This window comes from Apteryx mantelli, chromosome 1 (assembly GCF_036417845.1).
Source record: "Apteryx mantelli isolate bAptMan1 chromosome 1, bAptMan1.hap1, whole genome shotgun sequence".
NCBI lineage: Eukaryota > Metazoa > Chordata > Aves > Apterygiformes > Apterygidae > Apteryx > Apteryx mantelli.
The window spans coordinates 177,844,360-177,869,042 of record NC_089978.1 but is presented as its reverse complement, the minus strand read 5'-3'; the positions used below and the strand labels follow the sequence as shown (position 1 = coordinate 177,869,042).

The 24,683-nt window shown below is 34.3% G+C and overlaps 1 protein-coding gene across 1 annotated transcript in view; it reads left to right on the top strand.

Annotated features, from left to right (window-relative positions):
• The window catches only part of PTPRQ (protein tyrosine phosphatase receptor type Q), a 139,656-nt gene that overhangs the window by 952 nt on the left and 114,021 nt on the right, over positions 1-24,683 (top strand). The window contains exons 2-17 of the mRNA XM_067289925.1: positions 2,323-2,460; positions 3,093-3,228; positions 4,358-4,612; positions 5,129-5,346; positions 8,341-8,527; positions 8,665-8,949; positions 10,986-11,270; positions 11,975-12,244; positions 13,460-13,720; positions 15,248-15,378; positions 15,576-15,705; positions 17,196-17,346; positions 17,882-17,988; positions 18,472-18,569; positions 22,233-22,395; positions 24,098-24,358. Coding sequence (XP_067146026.1) covers positions 2,323-2,460; positions 3,093-3,228; positions 4,358-4,612; positions 5,129-5,346; positions 8,341-8,527; positions 8,665-8,949; positions 10,986-11,270; positions 11,975-12,244; positions 13,460-13,720; positions 15,248-15,378; positions 15,576-15,705; positions 17,196-17,346; positions 17,882-17,988; positions 18,472-18,569; positions 22,233-22,395; positions 24,098-24,358 — 3,076 coding nt within the window. The remainder of the gene's footprint in view (positions 1-2,322; positions 2,461-3,092; positions 3,229-4,357; positions 4,613-5,128; positions 5,347-8,340; positions 8,528-8,664; positions 8,950-10,985; positions 11,271-11,974; positions 12,245-13,459; positions 13,721-15,247; positions 15,379-15,575; positions 15,706-17,195; positions 17,347-17,881; positions 17,989-18,471; positions 18,570-22,232; positions 22,396-24,097; positions 24,359-24,683) is intronic.

Here is a 24,683-nt window from a genome sequence, read left to right as displayed (position 1 = left end):
GCTAGTCCAGTATCGTAGCTCCAGATCCTTGGGGAGGACTGTGAGAGCAGCACAAAGAATATGAGAATTCCCTGTACTATCCCAGTTTCTCACCATTTTCAGGTTAAGGACTTCTTGAGGCAGATGTAGTTTTTGTGCATTTAGTGAGCTTCAGTGGAGTTTTTGTCTGTGAGCTTGTCCTCTAAAGCACATAGAAACTTCTAGTACTCCTTTTTGAACTTCTAGAACTCCTTTGGCAAGGACTTCCACAGATCAGCTACCAATTTTGTGAAGAACTGTGTCTTTTTGTTTGCTTTGAACCTGAATCCTACCAGCTTTGATCCTTCCCAGTTCTTATACTGAAAGAGGGAATGAACAATCGATCACTGCTCAGTTCCTCTGGCTGCTGAAGATTTTATAGAGCTCTATTATGTTGTCTCTTTTTCAGGTTGGAAGCTTACATAGTCATATGTTGAGAAGAAGTAGTAGGTAGTAGAAGTGAATAACTGAATAAATGTTTGCAGTTTAGAAGGAGATCTGTTTAACTCTGCTGGCTAGTATGTAGCTAACCTGAAGATGGATTTGAACCTTAGCTCTTTGTGGTCAATTTAAAGTTTTTTGGGTTTTTTTTTTTAGTTTCAACAGGGCTTGGATAAGAGCCTAAAAAGTACTGGCAACTTGTTGGTAAAAACAAGGGACTTTCTAAGGTCATATGTAAATCCCCTTTTCCCTTTCTAAATCCCTTCCATCTAATGTAAAATTACTACATGTAAGTAAGGTAAAATTTCTATATATGCTTGCAAATTTTGGTCTTGTTTTTAAGACTGTATTTATACATTTTGTATGCATTTACATAGAGTAAAATGGCATATAATATTGCTGATAGTGGGAAATTATTTAAAATGGCTAACTTTTCAATTATTAGCAATTATATAATTTTTTATTATCTTTAAAAGTGGATTCTCCTGCCCTTTGAACTGCATCATCTTCCCTAGATTATTTTCAGAGCATGCATGACAGCTCTACAAACATTAAAAGCCTGTTATTCTTCCTGGAAGCATCTAATACCCTTAAACACTTCCATTTATGCCATAAGTATTAGTCTAATATGTCAGTTCAGGGGCTCCCAAGAAGTGTCGTATATACTCTTATAAAGTATAAACTATGCTCTGAACAATAAGATCTCGATAGATTTATAGTTATGGTATTTTGTCATTAGATACAGGAAGTTACCTTAAACCAAACTGACTTCCAGTGTATGTCTTACTAACAAATGGAAATGGAAAAGAGCTGAAGGTTTTTGCTTTTTATGTTTTTTTGTAGTACATTGCGTTACAGGACAACATAGAGTAATATGAAAATAAAAATCCTAAATTTTGCTTTAGAGTGGAAGGATTCCTATTAGTTCATGCTTTGGTTTTTTTAAACTATATCTTGAGTTCATTACTAAGTGATGGCAAGATTTTATTTGCCTCCTTAGTCACAAAGAAAATGAAAATGGAACTAAAAACACATAAAGAGCTGAGATCTTTAATAATTGTTAGGTGATAGTGATTGGCATTGCAGGTCTAAATTTGTCTGAATTTTAGAGGCATGATTCAGATTTGAACGCTGTTAGAAGTAACCCCTAAGTTTTTGGTTCCAAGTGAAATCGAAGCATAGAAGGAACCTGTTTCTCTGAAAAGCTGAGCCAAAGTCCCTCAAAGGCAGATATAACCACTGAAAAGATAGTGTCAAAAATACAAAATATTTGTATCTAGAATGAGTTGATCTCTATAAGAAGCTGAAACGCTGTAAGAAGTTTTTATTGTTGTGCCCAAACTGGATAGATAGGGAGGTGTAAGATAAATTGTTTCTTTACCTCTTGTATGTTGCTCTTTCTTATTTTGGGATATTCAGAGGTTGTAGAAGTGATGCCACTAAAAGAAATTCTCTACCATATAATGTGAGAATTGAACTAAGGCCTCCAGCTAGTGGCTGACAATTAACAATGGTATTGCAGTATTTCTACTGAAAGTGAAGTCTCTGACTTTGTTCCCCGAAAGATGGTAGATTTCTGTCTTTTTAGCAGGGTATGTTTGGGTGTCAGCTGACATGGTTTGGCCACCTCTGCAGAAACGAAGGAAAATAGAACCCACACTTGTAGAATTTGTAAAAAATTACAAAGCTTCTGTGTGTTACACTGTAGGGCTGGCAACTGGCAATAGTGGTCCATATAAAAACTGATGCTGGCTGACAAGTTTTAGGTAAAAGTAGTTAATATAGACAGAATCCAGTTATTTTGTTAGAGGTACATTTTCCACGTTATCTACTAAGGTGTGTTCATGTATGTTTCTGTTACAGGGTTCAGAAAGTCTAGACTGTGATCAAGTGAAAAAGCCTGCCAGAGTAGTTTTGATGGAATGGACTGAATTGCTCAAAGGAGAAGATCCAGACTATTATATTATAGCATACCAGTTCTCAGATTCTTTCAGTCAAAAAGTAAACTCGATATTTCATGAATCTAAGCTATAACTAGTTATAAATGTGTTTAAGCTCTACATACTAGTAGTTAATAGCATTGTTTTGTTTAAAAAAAGAAAGATTAATGTAAAATATCAAATAAATCAAGTGAAAGTTTGGAAAAATGATACTGGATTCTGTAGCTTGTGGCATTTATATGCACTCTTAGAGAGTCCTGTTGAAGTTGGTGGGAATTAAAAGACCCTTGGTTGTCTTGTTGAATAAGGATAGATGGATAGATATGCTCAAAGTTAAGAATATGTAAGTTCTTCACTGCACTGTGGTTTGAATGAGGAGTCTAACTTCTCTAGGAGAGGCACACACGCTACCCCTGGATCTCTGTGGGAGGGCAGTGTTCTTATTTGGAGCATAGGATGTTCTGGAACTTAAGGAAAATTTGGGGATTTTAATATGAAGGGGTTTGTTAATGGTTCAAATGATCTCTGAAAGTTTCTGTTTTAAATGCATTGGGTATTTTGCAGTTCAGCTGTAGCCTTAAGTTTGGCATGCTGCAGTATTAGACAGATAGATAGCCATTTAAAAACTTTATAAATGATTTATGAATTATATTTGTTACTTTCACTATACCCAGAAATTCTTTTAAATTGCAGAACATAAGAAACATTTCTAAAGTTGAACGGAAACCTCTCAGTACTACAATTCTGCTTGAAGAAAATAAGAAGTATGATATTACAATAGAATCCATAAAAAATGGACAAATTTTGAGTGTAAAATCATTTAAGACACGTAAGTAGTGTAGTATAGAAATATTTTGGTATCATTATAGATAGTCTGATACTGAAAATTAAAGAAACGGGTTGAAGTCTTGAGATAAGTGAAGTATTTAGAATCTTTGCAACAATATATGTTTACATCCATGAAGAGTAGAAGGAATAGTTTTAGTGTAACTCTTTTGGATAGTGTAACTATTCTGCAGTATGAGACTGATGTAGAAGTTTGGGAGATGTTTATATTCCAAGATTTGATGTACTACAGTGATTCTGGGAGAGATTTATAAGAGAACCATCAAGAAAATTGCTTGCAGCCTTGCAGTTTTGTATCAGCTTAGGGTTGTGATTGCTTGTCTTAATTGTAGAGTTTAAATACTATCTTAGTTAAATATTAAATTTTTTTTTTTCCATGTCTTGACAATCCCTCTTTAAAAGGGGTTAATGAATAGCCTAAATATCTTAGTGTTAGGACTGACTGGGATGCATTTTTATTGTAGGAATTTGTGGGTCCAGCCTCTGAACTGAAAACATTATTATTTCCATAGATCTATTCAGGACCACAAGTCCCTGTGATTATTAAAATGAAGGAGCTTTCTAATCTTAACTTGGTTAATTGCTTTTGATAGTAGTTCTATAGCATTACCTTTGAACACATTATAAGCTCTTTTTAGCTTTGGGATTAAAAGTCTAGGATCTGGATACAAATTTACGTCGGTGGGTAAAATATTAAGCAAGTTGAACAACCATTACAGCACTCACAGACTATGCATTTAGCAGTCTACAGGAAATAATTTGCAGTTATGCTACTTGTGTTAGTGCACTTAGTAGAACTAATTTGATCAACATCAATTACTCAACTAATATTCTACAAAGTATACACCTTTACAGTTATATACTCCTTAATCTATGCACTTCTATTTCTCTCTGATTGCTTCAGCCATAAGTTTACAGATCATCACAGTAAAAAAGCATGACTTTCTTATTTGCTCAGTAAGACATTTTCTGGTTTGATACTACATTTTTTCCCTACTGTATGTATCCCTCATCACTTCTTAAAAGAAAAAAAAATTATTTTCATGCAATTAAATTTTAAGCTAATTATTCTGTTGTGGTAAAGATAGTACTTTTTTTTCTTGGTCTACTAGGTGGAATTTCAGACAACGACATCAACATGTTTGCGACAGCTACTACTGTGTCTTTTAATTGGAGTACAATGACCAGTGAATTTTCAGTTTCAGTTTCATTGAACGATAGTTCTTACATTATACAAAAAAACACTGGATTTTTTGTATGGAGTAATTTGACACCTGCCACCTTATATACATTTAAGCTTATATTTGAACAGTTACACCTTGGATTTATGAAAGTGTCTCAATTACTGGATGTTCAAGCTGAAACAGGTATACAGTAGAGTTTGTTGCAGTCACAATGATTACAATAAAATGCTGCATATTTTCTGGAAGAGTTAAAAGTAAATTGCAAAAAGCCTGTATTCCATTTGTTCAAATTTTTTAATATATGTGGATCAGCCACTTCCATTTCAATTCTAGAAAGCTGAAAGAAACTGAATTTTAATGATGTAGAAAGGTTATTTCTAATTTCTAATTAATATTCCCTGATATTTTTAGGAGCAAGAATTCAAATTTATATGTGCAAATATTTTAAGATAAGTACATGTTTTTTTGCTTTAGTACATTTTTGTTGATATTCTTTTAGTTCACCAGACCTTTTAAAAACACTTATGATTTCGAAAAAGGGTTGATTAGTAATTAATGGATATTTTGGTTTTGAAGTCATGTGGTTTAACTAAATGCTAGCATTGTCCAAATGCCTGTGTAATTTTTAAAAAGCTAACTCTGAGACATTGCTTTCGTGGTAGAGAATATCCTTAACATGCTGTCCTTGTTAACCTGTAGGTGCCTGTTCACAAGGGTGGCTAGCTTTCCAAGGCAGCTGCTATAGAATGAGCAAAGAGAGCAAGCCATGGAAGAGGGCACAACAAGCCTGTGAGCTGTCATCACAAGGGGCGCATCTTCTTGACATAGGGAGTGAAGAAGAACATGCTTTCATTTTGTCGTATCTCCGGACAGTCAGTCAAATAATCATGTTATGGACAGGTCTTAATGACGTAAAGGTCAGTCTATTTGATCTTCCTTGCTATTTTGTGTATGGAAGCAGGAGAATTTTAGTATATTCAACCACATTCTTTGGAATTAATATTGTTAGACTGTAAATTGGTTGTTTGTATGATTATTAGTATTTGTAAGAGGAATCATTATTTCTTCATATTTAAAAATAAAATATTTAGCAGGGCATAGCAGGAAAAAAAGACTTGCTTATGCACTACTGGTTTAATTTTCTCAGTCAGGGAGATGAATAACAGCGTCTCGGAAAGGTGGAGGCAATCTGCCAGAAGTGTGGGATCCAGTTTTCTCTTGATTAGACTAAGCAAAAACTCCTTTGTGATAAACATCAGAAGATTTAGAGAAAGCTGCTGTTTTTTGGCAGAAGTGTTTCATTATAGAAAGGAAGTTTGCAGTTGGATTTAATGTGGGGGAAATTTGCACTGTGAAATTTAATTTGTAGTGTTGTTTTGGTAAGTTACCTTGATTTTAAAAGGAAGTCTGTGAAAAACTGACAATAAAAATTAAAGTAAATTTTATTTGCGAGAGCAGGAGGTGTGTGGTAAAAGTGTCATAGACCAAAAATTTCTCTTTTGCAGATTCTGTTAAATAAAATTGAGTAGGGCACCACAAGCAATGTCAGGGTGGGATAACAGGAAAGCTGGGAAAATTAGAGAAGCACCTGTAATGTACGTATTTTACATGCAGTATTGTTTTACATGTGAGATTTTAGAATTGCAGTAATTTTTATGGTATGCTGACATTAATCTTAACCAACTTGGTATTTTAGGAATGAAGTAGTATTTGTAAGAAAGATGCAGTAAAAAATAGATATTCCATGAAAACAGAATACTTTTGCAGACTGAAAAGGATGCTAGAAGAGGTTTTTCTTTTTAAACTGCTTAGCAGAAAGCAGTTAATTACCAGTTTGGAATTTGACTGTTAGCCAACTGCTTAATGTTAATCTTTACAAGCATTTTTAAGTTTGTGGGAGTCTAGTCAGTTTAATGAACTAGATGAATATTTTAAGAGTGGCAAGGGATAATAATAAAATGATTGTTTTTAAACCACTTCTTTCCTAAATATTTGTATTTAATTAGTGTTCAAGTAGTGTACGGTTCAAGTACTGTATGAATATGTTGCAGTCCTTATAAGTGTCATTGTTGATTTGTTCACACTCCAAAATATATTTACACCTGTATAAACCCTGGGAGTTCAAAAATCATGGGACTTACTTACCCTAAAAAACTTGAAACATGTTTATAATCATGAGACGAGTTATTTTTATTTTCTCTTTCATTTTTGAACCATTAGTGAGTAAATTTCTGTTTTCAAGTTTTCTCCCTGTACCCAGGGGACTTCAAATCTTCGAAGTGAAAGTTGAGACTGTTACCTACTCAGAGGATTTCAGCAGTCTTAGGAAAATTGCCAAACATTGTGAAACTGGTAAAAGTTAACAATGTTGTGAGAAGTATTAGTTCTGTTACATTTGTATTCTCCTGTTTCTCCTTCTTTAACCCTATTTTCATACCTATCTGCATTTAAAACTTTACTGACGTTGATGGGTGTTCTTGACAGTGAAAGATTGCTGGTTCAGAGGTCAGTGTTTTGGGTAAGAATGGGTGGAGCACTTAGGTGATCTGCTTACCTGCTTTGACCCTCTATGGAGTTCTTAAGATTTAGGAAGTGAAAAATGTAGGCAAAGACTGATTTACCTAGGCTTCTCTTGCAAGCTCTGACATGGAGATTTATATCCTAATAATATCCTGTGGCTTCTTGTACTTGCAGTTAACTCTGGTGCCTCGAGAAGTCCAGTATAAGAAAAAGATATTCATTGATGTACATAGTATTTTTGAAATGGCAGGCTAGGCATACAAGTCCTCCTGAAAGTCAGGTGGAATTAGATACTTAAGTGTTCACACTATTGAAGTCTCCTTCTCTGTCTTGGAAAAATGAAAGACATCACAATATTTTATTTGATGTTTTTCAGTTCAACGGATGAATTGAATAAAATTGGCTTAGTCCCAACCAACACAATTCTGTTTGTTTTTCTCACAGAAATGGAAAATAAAGTAAATGTCTTTTTTTTTACCATTTTGAATATCCTTAACAAAATGGAAAAACTATTGAAGTTTTAAAATTATGGTGGTACCTCAACTTTTCTCCAGCATCGCAGTGGTTAAAGTATTTACTAAGGTTGTAGGATCGCAGATTTGCTATGCTTGAAAGGACTTACGCTACTGTATCTCCTGAGAATGCTGCAAAGACCTGCTTACATGTGTTCAGAGGTGGGTTTTGGTTTTAGTCCCCTGTAGATGTTAGTACACGCTCCTGCAGTGCAACCCACCTCCCGCTAGAGGGATCTGTATTGCAATACTCTGGATAGGGAGCATATTCTACAAGCAGCTGCCCTTCGAATTATCATACACTCCCAGTCCAGTGTGCGTAATGCTCTGCTAGGGAAACAGAGAATATCTCAAAGGTAGAAACGTTGAGTCAGGTTTGAGTGAATGTCCTAACCCCTGAGCTACTGGCAAATGAGAGAAAAGGGAAAAGGTTGTACTTCCTTGTTTGATTATGATCCTAGCCTTGACCTTTTTTTTCGGCTGAATTATTTTTGCTTCCAGTTCAAATTTATGAGTATTTTTGAGCTGCCTGAAATTGTTTTTTTTCAGTGAATAACATTTTTAGAAAATTATCTACTCATTATTTGATTAATAATGATTTTTAAAGGATTGCTGGTAATGATCAAACACTCTATATTAGCCATATGTCACTTTTATTATGATATATAATATGTAGTAGTTTATAGCAATTGGAAGGATGGCAATTTTATGTTAAAAATATTTAATTTTTCATTCAAAATGTTCCCATTTAATTAATTCAAATAAATGAAAGATGTAAATTTTGGATGTTTAGGATATATGCTTGCCCTGAAGAAAATCTCAGTAATTCCTCAATGTAATGTTAAAATATATGTTTTTTTCCTTTATTTTTCAATGTAGGAAGAAGGTCAGCTCTTGTGGACAGATGGATCTCCTTATTTCCAAAAAGCTGGTATCTCATCTTTGTCAATGATACCAGAAAATGAAACTGACTGCTATGCTCTTCAGAGAGATCCTGCTGGTCCAGACTATTTCCTCACAGGATTTTTCTGCTATATTCATCTGCCATATATTTGTGAATATGAATGTAACTATATATTTTTAAATCTATTCCATTTATTTGTATACTCCCACCTGTTCAGCTCTGAGGATACAAATACAAAAACAAGAGAAAAAATTGTTCATGATTTTATTGACTTTTTCATTTTTGATGTTCTTTTTCAGTGCCTTTGGTACCAGGAAACTTCACATTTAGCGTGCATGATGTCAAGACAACTGAAGCTGTGTTTATGTGGAGTAATCTGGATATCTGGCCTAAATCAGGCTTTACACTTGTAATTAAGTACTATTTTGATAATTTGAAACCATACATTCTGAGCTTGCCTGTGAATACAACCCAAACAAAAGTCACGCAGTTGTCCCCAGGCCTCTTCTATAGATTTTTATTAGCAGCAAGGAACCCAGAAGGGGCCCAAACTGTATTAAGTCCAGTTCTGAAAGTGGAAACAAGTAAGTTACAAAAATAAGCAGCAGTAATAAGCACATAATCATTCACTTCGCATATTTTTCCTTTGATGGTGTTATTTTTTTGTGTTGCTAGTTAGTCTGTAATTATAAATCTGAATGTGAATTCTGAATCCAGGATTGGTCAGATCATAGAGAGGATATCAAAATCTTCATCTTGCTTTTGTGCTAATATGCTTTATTGAAATAATGAGGAAAAAACAAGGAGTTTTCAGTGGCCACAAGAAGAAAGCAAGCTGCAAATTCAGTTTCTGGGAAGCGCATTTCAGAAGTTCCTTTTTTACCATGTTTTTACACATAGATCTCCTACTGATGTCCAAAGGTAAAGTTAGATCTCAGAATAGCGGGAAGATACTTTTTTGACTATTCTGATATAATGCAACAGCATATTTTCCAACCTGAAGTAAAAGATTAAAAAAAAATCCCTGTTTACTTGCAGTAAAGGCAAAGACAAGCTTTATTGTTTGAAATACATTATGTTTTGAATCCACTCCACTGTACAGGATGGCATAAGAAATATCATGAACCAGTGATAATACATTCTAGTAAAATCTAGCTGAATGAAGCCAAATGAAACCTGCCAGCAGGTAAAAATGAAAAATATCTTTGAATCCAAAGATAATCAAATGGAGATGTCCTCAAGGAAAAATTACTTCGTGGACACAAACATAATGCTAATTGTGCTCAACCTACTGATAGCACAGAAGAGCTATATAGTTTACAATTCAGTTGAGTTTCAGTCCAATCTAGTAATTTTGCACTTTGATTGCAGCAGTAATTATTAGTCATAATAGTTTATATGTAATTATATAGCTATATATAATAGCTATATATATTTTTAAATACCTTATATGTATATTTATAGTGTGTGTATAAATATGTACATATATATTTGCATTAAAACTAGGTGTAAATTTATCAATAGATGTATAACTAGTTAGCTATAAATATATGTAAGAATTTTTTTTTTAATTTTTCAGAAAGAAAAACTGTTAACTAAGGTATTAACAGGTTCTAGTCTGATGCCCTAAAATTAATTTCAGGTGCTGATTCTTCAGGTTCCTGTTTCTGTGGTACTGAAAATCTTCTGATTTGCAGAAGTTAAAGAATATGTAGTGTCCTAAGATTGTTGCCAATTCTGGCAAGGCAGTCCAAATATAAGATCCATTATGACTCCAATATGAGGTCCATTGCCTTAAAGTCAGAGCAAAATACAGAGTTTTCTTGAGGGGAATTAAGCTGTTCCTTTTCTGTAAAAAATACATTTCATATATTTCACCTCTTGGTTATCTGGACTGCCTTAAGTGCGCTTCAGAGTCCTCCCATATCTTATGCTTACCCTCTCTCCGCCCCTAATTAGATGGTTTGTCTTCTGTTTTTAGGGTCTTGTAATACTCTATAATAGAGTAAAAATATTCCTGCTTTCTCCTGCCACAAACAGATACACATTTTAGCTCATGAATCAACTTTACACCTGCAAACATACCATCTACAGAACTGTGATTGCCTAGGCAAGGGAAAGTAGGACAATTTACTGACTATTCAACTTGTGACAGAATTGTTGGAAGAGATATAGGAGACATATGATGAACTGTTTTAAAATGATTGATAAAAAGAATGGGTTTTGAACACATACACTTTCTGAAGTTCAGTAGATTTTGCCATTTAATTCATTAGGACCAGGTTTTACCCAACATGGGTAATTCTTACCATCTGTCTTAGATTATGTTTCTGATCTGACTAAAGTACAAGAGAAAGGGTCAAAGTGGGGAGACTGAATTCCACATAAAAAGAGCTGGGTGATTCAGAAAATCTAAATTAGGTAGTGGGAGTATTCCCCTGCATATCTATTTTGGATATACTGTCAAAGCTTCTTTGTTTGACTTGCTTTAATATTATTTAGTGCTTACGTAAGTAAATGTGTACAGTTTGCAGGCTGTATTTTAAAATAAAAAGTTAGCAATTGGTAAGAGACATCAAAAGCTATTATCTTATTTTCTATTCCTAACCTTACTCAATAGGACCATTGCACTCCCTGAAGTTAGAGGCTACATATGTTTCAGCTACAGAAATACATTTAAAGTGGAAGCCTCCGCAGCATTCATCTAGTGCTTCTTTTCATTATTACCTTATCAACATTTTGGATACCGAAACCAATGTCTGGGAGAAGTTACCTGTTGAAAAAAGCAAGATTTCAACAGTAATAGGAAATTTAAAACCTCATCATCAGTATGAGATATATTTACAGAACATAGCAGAGAAAGGAACTCTAAGCTGCCACGAGAAGCGTATATTAATCACAACAGGTGATGTATTCTTTTTTGTTTTTTTTTTTCGCCAAGTAGAGTTTAAATTGAAAATACAGGCACAAAAATAATTTTTTAAGGTCGTGTAGAAGTTGTGATTTATTGGGTGTATTAGGGGAAAATCAGAGGAATTATTTTCTAAATTCTCTGTTTATGGAACCTAACCTTAAACTTCTGAAAGAGTGGATGTAACTATCTTCTTATTTTATTTATTTATTTATTTATCTATCTATCTATTTATTTATTTATTGAAGCACATTAGTATTTGCTAAAGGAATGACATCCTATTTGATAAATACTTGTTTATAGTTCATATATGTAATTTTAGCAAAGTAGAAACATTACCGTGATGTCTCAAGTAATGTACATGAGGACAGATGATGTTTTTTTTTTCTAATTATTGATACTGTGACTCAAATTGTGTCATCTTTGTTACTCTGTGCGTGTCCAGTGGAATGGAATCTGCTTGTAAGATATGGCCCTGTTGGTTATGAGTAAAAGTGGCAGAATTTGGCTGTAACAACCAACAGATTGGTTGTCTACAATCAATTTTAAGAAATAATTTAAACGAATTAATAGTTTTAAAATCATAAAATATTTAGAAGAAAAAAAAATAAACCAAAATGAATTGTTAGGAAAGGATTCTAAATTGATAGTTTGTTTGATCTGTGGTTATATACTGAAAATCTTTTTCTTTGATTAAGCTGTCAGTCCACCTACAACTGTTTTTATTCACCCTGAGGATGTGCAAGAAGAGAGTGTAATTCTTCACTGGAAACTGTCACAAGAGGGTCAGGAATCCTACATTCAAGTGAAACCTAATTCAAACAGAGGTGAAACTATGAAGTTTTTAGTAAACAACACAGAAGATTTTAAGATTGATCTCCTAATTCCTGGCATGACTTATGAAATAGCAGTGGCAAGTGTGAACAGTGGAAATATGAGTGAACCAAAGACCATTCAGTGTACCTTAAGTAAGACATGTTTTTATAATGGAGCCTACAGGGTATAATACATGCAACATAACTGTTATTTTTATCATAGTTATCATCTAACAGCTTTGGTAAATCAAGTAGATTTGCTTAATAGTTAAGGATCTAAACTGGGGCATGAAATATATTTGTCCAGTCCTAATTGTTAGCTGCAAAGTAACTTCAAAGAGATGCAGCATTGGGAAGAAAAGTGGTAGTACTGAAAGCTGTTTAAGTGTGATGAGGACCATAAGAGGGGATCCTGTTCCCACTGACAGAAGAGATCTGGTGAATCGTTGATTTGAAATAAAATAGCAAAATATTGAAATGGTTGAAACAAATGGTTTGTTTTTTGGAAGAAATGTGCTAGGCATTCTGTGAACTGTGAGAGAGAAATTACCCTCATATTGGTGAGAAGTGCTGGGAAAAGATTTTAGAGTTAGTAGTAGTGGTAGTAGTAGTACCTGAAAGGTAAAAGCTGCACATTGTTTATTAAAGGGTCTTTCCTGTTTGTCTTAGTTTACCAAGATGTTGAAATGCTTTTGGCACAATGTATATTTTTTTGCACATGTGGAAGGAATGTGCAAGATTCAGTTATGATATATATGTGATATGTAAGGGCTGCAGCTGTCAGGTTATAGCTAGAAATAATGACAATGCTGCATTTTATATAAATGATTACAATATTTTGGGGGGCAGCAGGCTTAGTTTTTTTGAGAATTTTTTATAGGATTAGGTCCGATACTTTATTCAAGGCAGAGATGACAGAAAATTACAAACAGGATTTTTCGCAGCTGTCAAAGCCAGCTGTAAGAGAAGAAAACTAAACATGTTAATATTTCATCCATCAAATGTGTCTCATTCTCCATGCTTATCTCCCTGTCCACATGTACATTTCTCTATAGTTTTTTGGCTACCCTAACTTACCTTTTTAGTGCATTTGTAGTTGAAAAGGTAATTAATGGATACCTTTGGAAGCCTGGCTTGCTTTGATTCCTAAATCATTTGCCAAGTGCTTCAAGATTCTATTAGTAAACACCTAAAAAGATCAGGTTGTTTATTGCTTCTGAGCAATGCTCTGTTTTTTTTAATTATGGTAGCCATTTGTTTGCACTATGCAAGCATACTTCTCAGTCCAGTTGCTTCCGATTTATTGAGTTATTTTCATTGAATTTATTTTCAACTGATTTAACATATGGCCTATTTTTTTTCTTTTAGAGCCCAAGCCTGTTCAAATTGTAGTTCCATATGAGCTTTATAGTCATGCTGTGGTATTATTTGTTCGTATGCCTGATATTGGAGTGTTTGATGGCATATATGTTACAAGTAAAGGAGGACCTAATACAACATTCATTTTAAAGAGTGATGCTAAAATAACAATTGAAAACCTGACACCAGGTACAGAATATGATTTCTACATCTCCACAAAAAGCGGAAACATGTTGAGCTCCTTTTATCATTTATCTGGTGTAAAAACATGTGAGTAATTTTAAGCTGCATGATATTAAATTCTCATTTGTAGTGACCTTTATTTTTATTTCAGTGCAGTAGAAATGAACAGATTATTTGCAAATCACCTTCATATAGCTGTGTAGGCAATTAATAACTATATTAATACTAGATGTTTCTAAACAAAGTTATGACTATCCATTAGCATTACTAAACTTTCCAAACTCTATTTTTTACATCAGGTCTGTAGAAATGTTTAGCAAGTATTTCAGGAATTCAGGCTGTATTGAATTGTTGCCCTTGTGGGAAAGGAGACACCTTTGGACCATTTGTTTTAGCCAAGAAAATCAGTATCAGTGGAGTCACTGCTGTGTCTTGAAATTAGTAACTCTGTTCCTCCTGGTGCATCTTAAAGCAAATAATAATAGTACTGAGGTTCCTAAGTTTCTAGATAATAAATTCAATAACAAAGACATTAAACTGAGGACTTATGGGAGTGGAACTCCTTCTAGCAAAGTCATTCAAAAAGGACTTTTAGTAAGAACTTTAAAAAATTGTATAAAAATACCTGTTGAAATTTGATGTTTTGACTTTTCTATTTTTTGTGACAATTATACTTCTAGAAGTTTTTCTTCTCCTGTTTTATCTTTTTCCTTTGACAGTCTCTTCTACTCTGTCTCTCACAGGCATGCATATTGGCTTCTTCAGTGGCAGCACTGTAAAAGGAAAAAAATGGGATGGGATAAGTGGGATGGGATAAAAAGAACCAAGCAAGAAAGAGGAAGAGAATGAGAACAAGAGAGAAAAAATCTTCCCCAAAAAGTGAAAACTTTGAGAGCTGATTTTTCATAAAATACAGGTTTAATGAAAATTGCTTTCCATTGATCTTACAAAAGCAATCTTTACAATTCCTAAATTTAGCATAAAACTGGCTTAGTTTCAGTTTTGGTCTGTCCCTGCTGGGGCCTCCAAAACTTGGAATAAAAAAAGATCTCACCACTCACATGTATAATGCTTTTCTTAGAAAATGTGTAAATTTTGGAACATTCCAGGCAATGGCGGCTGTGATAGGGATGAAAGACATGCTGAGAAGAGTGGAAGCTCTTTTGTAAAGAGATCTGAATTGTATCATACCAGGCTATACTAATTAGGGATAAAGTGCATTTGCCTTGCCTGGCCTATCCAGTTTTGTGGATCCATTTGACAAAATTTAGGTCAACTCTGAGCACTGTGGTGATGGTATTGGAGGGATTAACTTCATTCTGGAGGATTTTCTTGCCTAGGAGTGTCAGCTCTGTCCTCAAGGAGAAATGTGTGTTCAGCTCCTGTGATTTTAGGATAAGCAAGCAATCAATTTTCTTTGAATAGTGGGAACATTATTTCTTTGCTCTTTTCCCATTTTTCTATTTTGAAATGTCTGTGTGTTTGTATGCTTGAGATCAGATTATGCCCTCCATTTGTTTCCGTCTGTTACTGACTTCGCTTTCCTGTCTCCTGTGGACTTCAGCAGACATGATGTGTTGGATTCACAGTAAGCTGTTTTATGTGGTTCTGTAGGTCTGGCAGCTCCACTCAATGTACGTGAAGGTAATGTTACAGACACTTCAATACAGATTGCTTGGGATCGTGCTGATGGAGATTTTCAGCAATATGAAGTCACATGTACAAATTGTGCAGGTGCTTTTAAGGTATGTTTTTTAAAATACCACTTGTGGATAGACAATGCAGTTATTTTAAAAAAATCTTATATTCAATAATCATAGTTCAAACTAAAAGCTGTATGTCCCATTAAAATAGACATATTAAAATAAAGGTACCATTAACATTCTGTTAGTATAAGCAAAATTTGCAAGCAGTGCTGTGAAAACTGTTTTTGGTTTTCTAGGTCCAGAAGGTCAAGCAAGAAACAGCAGTGTTTTCCAACCTTATTCCTGGTAAGCTGTACAATTTTACAATTCGGACAGAAAAGGAAGGTTTCAGAGACAGTATTTTTGTGATAAAGGAAATAGAGACAGGTGAGACCTTTATGCTGTTATTAGTATTTGTTCTGCTCCACCTGTATCCCTTGCTTTCTCCCACTGTTTTTGGAAACTTTTTTTGTCTCAAATAGTGGAAAAAAATCAATCATTTTCTGCTTATTCTCCTTCATTGTTATTTTTCCGATTCTTTAACTGCTTGATCCTTTAAAAGTGTATGAATTTGATTGTGGTTATAGTGTGCAATGAACTACTAATGTTAATAATCATGAAGCAGGTGTACACTCCAATAACTGATACTGCAGAGTCTCTGGCTACTAACAGTAAAGAAAAATCTTTTTTTCTTAGACTTTTTCTCTCTATTGTTTGATTTCTCACTTCAGTGCTGAGTTTGAACACATTCAGAACAAAACTGATTTCCTGATGTTCTCTTAAGAATAGCTCTTATTAGCCTCCTATTTCACCAGGACTAAATTTGTGAGTTTTTTTATCTTTAGTTTTCCTTTAGGTTAGGATCTTTGTTTCTCAGCAACATGGTTCTGTTATATTCTCAGATTTTAATAACACGGCCCACTGTTCTCCTCCTTAATAGAGCCTTCCTTCAGTTATGTATTATGACTGTAATGCCTGTAGAAATCCAGGTACCCTTGCATTTTGAATACTATGAGCAGATCTGGTCCCTAATGTGAGAAGGTAAAGTATAGCAAATGTGAAAAAGGTTCATAGGAAGCAACAAGCATTATCAAAGATATGCAATGTTTTGCATTCGAGGATCCTCTGAGCTCAAACACTAGTACGGGAAATATGGTAGATATCTGTAAAATCATGTATGAGAGGTGGAGTCATGGAGAGGTAATTCATGTTGAGAGTAAGAAATGATTATTCACTGACTTTTCCTTTACAAGAACTAGGGGCTTGAAATGAAGCTAGCAGGGAGCAAGCAGAAAACAAGAAATGGTTGTTTATTAAATTTGTAGATAAGTTGCAGATCTCCTGGCCACAAGATATTTTGTATGATGACTGTTGTCATTGATTCAAGTGGAGACAGAACACATTCATGAAGGAGAAATCTGCTGAGGATTGCTAATTTCACAGAAATGGCCTTAGGCTCAGGAAATCCTTCGGCTACAAACTACATGCAGGCCCTAGTCTTGTTTTTCCACATATGTCTGCTTTTGCTCATTGTTGGATAGAAGACAGTAGGCTAGTGTGGGAACTTTGGTGTTGGCCCAGTATGGTTGCTCCTAAGTTGCCATTTCTTTTCTTGAGGAATTGTCAGTTTTTGAGGAACTCCATGTCAGTGATGTCAGAACTGCACTAAGTAGCGTTATGGAGCAGCAAGCAGTCTGACTTAAGATCTAGTGGATAATGAAAGTATTTACATGCATTACTTCAGTGGTATTTTTATGTGTCACCTGGACAAAAACAAGTATGTTATATAATTTTTCTGGAGTTTTCAGCACATTCTGATGAAATGAGTTCTGTCATAGAGTAATGTATTTAAATACTACTTTTTTATTGTCACACAGTACCAAGCCCAGTTAAATATCTGAACTATAGCAGAGACTCTGAATCAATAACTGTTACCTGGCCACCAGCGCAAAATATGGTTGATGGATATGTTATTTCAATAAGCAGTAAGGTCTTCAGCAAAGAGAAAATGTTACTTTCTGGTGTAAGGTAGGAAGATTACATTTTAATACTCAGCGACTTGAAAAATAAACAAAACACTAATGTGAACTGAAAGTAGATGTTTTACTCTATATTTTAAAAGAATGGTCTCCAGTGTTATTTATATGAAATACGTATTTGACATTTCAGTTGATATATATTACTGTGTCCATTTACATGGAAAAAAAGTACCTTTGAAGAACTGCATTTTTATTAAAAATCTCATATGATGTGTACATACAGCGAAAAGTGAACAAAATACTTCATTGCAGCAAACACCTGTAGAACTTTTGTGTAGATCTGGAAGTTTAGTTTTGTCTTTTATGGATTTCTAGAACTTGAATTTGCCATGAACCCTAGTGTTATGCCTCCTAATTAAGATTTCAACATACTAAAACAGTTTTTTTTGACTGGCAGTGTATGCCTGTGTACACATGCATCATAGGTATATCATATCCATAATACTATATAGAATTAACATTATGAAGGTACATTTATATTAAAAAATTCTAAAAAACACAATCTCTTTTCTTAATATTTGTAGAATGTACAAATTTGAGGATCTTCTACCAGGCACTAATTTCTTAATCGGTATTGTGACGACCAATGGATTAAAGAAAAGTCACCCCACCATCCTCAAGATTAGCACCTGTAGGTTGATAATTCATTAGTAACTATTAGTGATTTGAGATAACTGGGGTTGTTACACCATAGGGTATTGTCTAAGAAAAAACATATTCAGTATTAAAAATAGCTGGATTAAATGTATGTATGTGGTTTTTTTCAAACCAAACTTCCTTGAAAATTATGAAATAAATAAAAGCTTTTAGAACACAAATAAGTTTCCTGTGTGGCTAACAGGATTATACCAGTAATTGGATCAGCAGTAATATTAGGATGAAATAACTTTTGTGTAAAAATTTGGAAACATCGTTTTTATTTTTGATCCTATTGCTAATGCATAGAGTCAAACTGAATTTCATTTTCTGCTTTGGTACAAAATTTAATCTGGATCTACATTTGAAATATAAAATAATGTTTTACAGAAATGTCTTTTGTAGACATTATTTTCCTTCAAATTTGTGTAGATTATTCTGATATTAAATTATGTATCTATTCCTATCTTTACTTCAGATCCTGATCCACCATCAGATTTGCAGGTGTTTGGGCTTGAAGAAAGTACAGTCTATTTGTCTTGGAAACTGCCAAGAGGAGGATTTGATATGTTTCAGGTGAGATAAGTAAAGAATGTGAAGAGACCAATGCAACCGTTTAAAACTTTTTTAATTTCTTAGTGAAATATATCATCCTGCACGTACCGCAGAGCCAATGGTAACAATTCATCTTTATAATTCACATAAATATGGGAAAGGAACACTGCTTCTGGAGAAGATCATCTGTCTATGTATTAGTTTGATATTACATAACAAAATTTTTTAAGGTTATAAAGCTACTCTTTTGAAAGTTTTTAAAAACTGATTTTTCATTGAATGTGCAATACCAAAAAACCCCCTATGGGTTGAATGCAATTGCAACATAATAACTGTTTTTTCTCTTTTATCAGCTTTCCAAATTTGTAATGCAATTTCATTAAACCACAAAATAAAAAAATAATTTTAAACAGAAGGATCTAAATGCTTTATTTATAAAGTTCCAGAACAAATTTTTTATTTTTATTTTTAAACTGTAACAATTCACAAGACAGAACTGGAAACATTTAATGATACCTCCCATACCCTTGCAGCATCTGGCACTTAGTAGTTAGGGAATTCCCAAGGCAAAGGTTGAATCTGGACTATTACATATAAAAAGAACAGTGACTGTTTTTCCTGAAATTGCTTAATCCTCTATATTTTTTGCCTACAGATGTTCCTAGATCAGTTAATTTCACAATTTTGTTGTCCTATGTGAAATTATAATGCTTTTTTTGTTATTTTAAAGCTGTTATTTCTTTAGCTTTGTCTTGTATAGGAAGTAGTATTTCCCTCTTCACCATGCCCAAACCTTTCTGGATTTTACAGGCTTAAATGTATTAGTTGTTTTTCATACAGTGTAGTATTTTCTGTTTTGCTTTCTATTCCTTTCCTAGGCAGTAACATTCTGTGTACCTTTCTGACCACTGTTAAACCTTTTTTATAACCTCTTCTGTGGACATTTCAATTTGAGACAACTCAATCTGACTCAAACTCGTACTTCATTAATAATGATTCTGGTTTGGGAGCATCCTGAAGCATTGGAACAAGCAATTCAGTTGCCATTTCCCATATGGCCTTGCCTTTACTGAGCACTCCCTTTCAACTTTGGTCAGCTAGTGGCCTCCCCAATATGCAGATAAGCTTATTGTGTGTTAAAATTACTGTTTTTATTAGCGCTTATGCCATTTGCCATTTGCTACTCAGGCTCTTTTGGCCTGCTGATCTGTGTTTCTGCTCTGCCCTGTCCTGCCCTTCTTAAGTTAGCTTGTGTCAATTATGCAAGTTTATAGCTCTTATTTTTCTTGTTTGGACATGATCTCCAGTTTTTGACGTATGTCTTTATTTGAAATAATCCTTTTTGCTGTTCACATAGTCTGGCTATTTCTATACTTCCGTTGCAAACTTTTTGAGTGGTGATATGCATTATGTATATGAACCCTAAATGTGGCATTTGAATGCTTTTCATTCCATTACAAACATTTTTATGCTCTCAGGTGCTTCTCATAATTTCCTTTTAATTTGCTTGATCATGTTTAAGTATTATTCCTTTACTAAATCAAATGTTACCATGCTGGAATGTTTTTTTCATTTTTACAAAAAAGCTGAATTCTAATATTTCATGGCTTATAGTACAGAATATCTTTTCAACATTTGTATTTTGAACCACATCCTTTGCAATGCTTAGCAAAAAATCCAGAGTAGTTCCTGCTTTTTGGATTCTCTGGTCAGAAACGATCAACTATGGCATCTAAACACTTGGTTTGTGGATCACGTTTCACTATGATATTCACTCAGTCTCTGATTTTTACCTTGTTTTCTGCCTTTTGCAGCCTCTCTTGTATTTTGCATCACTGTATGAATATGGTCATGCAGTCAATAGGATACTCTTTGACAACAAACTCTTGTTTAAACGTGACGTGAATCAATAAAGATTTCAAGGTGTATTCTTGTCCAGTGAACTTACTTGACTAGGGTATTCTTTAGTATGTAGCAGTACCATGAGACAAAGTACTTTGCTCTAATTGTCTTACTTAGTTTATGTCACAATATTATAGTGGTTTTCCCCCTTGATTCCTGTTATATCCTTATCTAAAACTTGTGAAATCTGAATATTCTTAGTACCACAGCACAATTTGTTGATGTAGCCTGGAGTATTTTTACACATTTTAAAATTAAGTTAAATTCTTTCTTTCATGTTTTGAACCAGTTCAGATATGCTTTTGTATGGGATCAGGTTATTTTTACCATCCTGTGGAAAGTAATTGTCATCAGTAATATCTTTATGACACAGTATTATTGTTTGGCATCTCATAGAGCAAGCAGCCACATTAGACGGTGCTTTATCTGAATAAATGAGCGTATATATAAATCTTTAATGAGAAAGGCTTCAGTAGACTGGTTGCTTAGTAAGGTGTACCTGCATAAAAGAGATCATTTTACTAATCATTTAAAATTAATTATCCCAGCTCACTAGTTTTCTGTGCAATATATGGTAGTTTGTAGAGGGAAGAGTGCACAAAATATACCTTCCTAACTTGTTTATACTAGATCTTTTATTTATAGCTTTGCTTCTAGCATTTTGCAGTGCTGTAATTCTAATGAGCTGACACTCTCCAGAATTTAGTATGTATTAGCAGGCACTTTGCTAATAAACTATACAGATCTAGGGGAACTGGATCATCCCTTCCCAAACCAATAGTGGCTGAACCAAAGTGCTTTCAGATCACTGTCATGTGTAAAATATCCCTTCTCTCTTGAAGGAAATAAGTGGTTGCAAGACAGGACACATGGATGTAGGCAGCTGCTGACCTTGAGCTCTTAGTACCAATTCCTACGCCTCAGAAATCCATGATGAATGCCAAAGATGTCTGTTTAGAGCCCCGCTCTGTAGGGCAGGCATCATGTGAATCTTGCTTTACACTACTGCAGATAGGAAACAGTCTGTAGTAAGAGTTTTCTATATCCGCAGGAAAGACTGTCACAGAAATTTGTTTGCTCACCTTAGAGCTGCCTGGGAGGTCAAACGTAATTCTCACAGCACTCTGGGAATTAAGTGCCCAAATTTCAATTACCTGTATCTCCTGCATTTTTATTCTCTCCAGTGATTCAAAAACAAACAAGTTATTAGAGTGTACCAGTGAGCAGAGTTGAGTGGCTGGTTCCTTACGACTCTTTTCAGAATCTCAGCACTAAACGATGCATGTTTTACTTTTCTTTTGCCAGAAAGGTACTTAGATTTCTGAAGTATGTGTCTCCATTTCAAAATAAAAAGTATTCATCTCCTCCTCTTGATTAATCTGTGGGTTGCTCTTTTACCCCTTGACTGTTCTCCTTCTTTGTCTTGTACTTAACTGTACAGGTCATCAGTACAACCCTGTGACTGAGCAGTCAAAGTACACTTTGCTATCCTCCCTCTCAAGAGCAAAACATGTCACCTGTAAGCTATGACTTAACTTTGCTTTCTCCATCTATTTTTAAAGATTAAAGTCACTACTTGTGCCACTGGCCTATTAAGGAGTCTTAGAGTAAGTAGCGGGTCAGACTTGTGGAACATAACATAAAACTTTTGCTGTATTTCTGTTTTTTTTCCTTTAAAATGTAGGGGATATTGTAAATATTTTTATATAAACAGGTAGTTGGAATCTCTGAATATTAGCTTTGTGAAATGGTTTGATATAAAAAGACACTTTTCTTTCATAGCTTTCATATTGTTTGATGAACAACGGAAAGCTACTTACCAGAACTGTTTATGACAGCAGAGCTGTGGTAAAAAATCTAACTCCTGGGACAGAATACTTGTTTCAGTTAAAGACAATTAAAGGCTTGGATTCTACTGTGGCTGTGGAGAAAAAAGTCATCACAAGTAAGGAAATACCTTATCCTTTCTCTTTTTTTCTGAGTGACAATAAATGTGGACACAGAGGCATTTAAATCATTTATGTAAGTGGTTCAAAGGTATCATACAGTTCAAAATGAAGATTTACCTTTGGGGGCCAAGCTCTGCTTCCTGTTTTAATAGTTGTGTGAACAATAGCCTCGTATGTAACTCACTGGTTTGAAATTCAGGGGTCTAGATACAGTTACGGATATCCATTTGAAAAAGGAGGTGGACTCACAAAACTGTTCCAGCTCCAGAAGGAATAAGACATTGTAAGAATAGCATCTTTAAAAAAAATGCAAGATAATTCTTACAAGTGTTTGTGCATTTGTTAAATCCTTGCAACCCCATAGTATTAGATTGGAGGATTGTTCCTATAGAAGACCACTGAATGCTTAGAAAAGTGAGAAGAGGAATTATGCTTCAGATAGCTTAACCAGGTGCAGAAGATTAACCCTGTATTTTACACTCATTTCCCATCTGTGAGCAAACACACATTTTCCACAGTAGTTCCACAAGCACTCTTGTGATACTGTGTGAAAAGAGAGTTTGTAGTAGAGATTTGAAGAAATAGGTTTATATCTGATTCTGGACTGCCAATGCAGGTAGAGAGCAGCTACATGTAGTCATAAAATAAATGAACTCCTACATTTATAGGCGTGCATGTCATAGTTCTCTTCCCTTCTTTGATGACTTTTCTATGGCTTGTTTGGACTACAACTCCTTAACCCAGAGAATACTCAAGGAGGTTCCCCAGTTAGCTCAAGGAGACTCCGCAGTTAGTTTTTTGAAGATGACTGAATCTTTGAAAAAACAGATCCAGGTCTGCAGATTCTTTTTAATGCAAAATACACTATAAAAATCATTTTCCTAGACCTAAAGGCAGTTTTTGCCCTCTGGCAAGTGTTTTCAAGATTATTGTGGATGAGTCCAGTATGTAGCAACAGTGGAAGTTTACTCTATCATTGTAATGGCAAACTTTTAGGATTTTTTTCATGCTGAATAATCCAGCCCTTAATAGGATGCTAATTAGTATTTTTCAGAAGGCTCCAAGCAAGATAAATTAATAATCTTGGAAGGTTTTTTTTGTTCTTTTTTTTTTTTTTTTAGGAGGACTGCAGATATTTCTTTTTCTAACTGTGGCTGCACTTCACATATGAATGGAGATGGTATTTGTAAATAAATATCTGTGATTTTACAAATATTAATAGAGCCAAAAGGAATTTTTTAAAAAGGAAAAAGGGCTAAACCCTGAGACTAGGCAACTTGGTGTATCCCTGTTTAAGTGAACAGATGAACATTTTGTGGCCTATGATATATTTTGGAAAAGTTTTAATTAGCTAAAATTACTCTTTTTATTTACAAAGAGTACAGTTCTCATTCTGTTTCAGCAGTGAGCAATTTAATTTTTCTTACACAAGCTCTGATGAATCTGGAATTCTCTTCCATAAACTACATGGTGCACAAAGGAGATGTAAATTCAAATTTTAGTGTGTGTAGTTTCATAACTGCACTGGTTACTTTACACACATACAGATGTACCTCTAAAATTTGCATTAATATTTCATAAAACTATGAGCCTTCATTTAAATAAAAATAAAATAAAATAAAAGAAGTGATACTTTTGTTATATTTTAACAACTATGTGTTAATTTTTTTTTCTTTATGTGAATGATTTTTACTGTAGAACCAGCTGGGATATGTGGTCTGGCATTAAGAATGGTTAATACTTCCTCTGCAACTTTAATGTGGAATCCAACCAAGACTAACTTCACTTCTTATAAAGCATCTTTATCAAACAGCACCTTTACAAACAAGTTTAGGATTCTGGGAGTGCTGACTGACTTTGGTGTTACAGACCTGACTGCTGGGGGCATTTATAATTTCACACTGCAAAGACTAAGAGGCAATATTGAAGGAGCTTCTGCTTTCATTGAAATTGTAACAGGTCTGTATGGTTTCTTGCTTTATCTTGTTGCTGGTGAATGATACCTGTCAGTATCAGTGTACTTTTATCTTTGTACATCTCACTTTGTTGAATAACATGGGAATTTAAAGAGAACTTTCATGTAATAATTTGTTGTGGTAGGAGACATGCATCAGTTAGACCCTATTCAACCTATATCTATAGGTATGCTATCAAGAACCTAAATTCTTTAGCTGTGCTGCCTTTCTTTTGGCTGTTTTAAATATATGCATTATTTTTCAGGTATTCATCCTGTAAAGAGTTGTGCACAAGCTGAATTTTACCTTATCTGATTTCAGTAGATTTT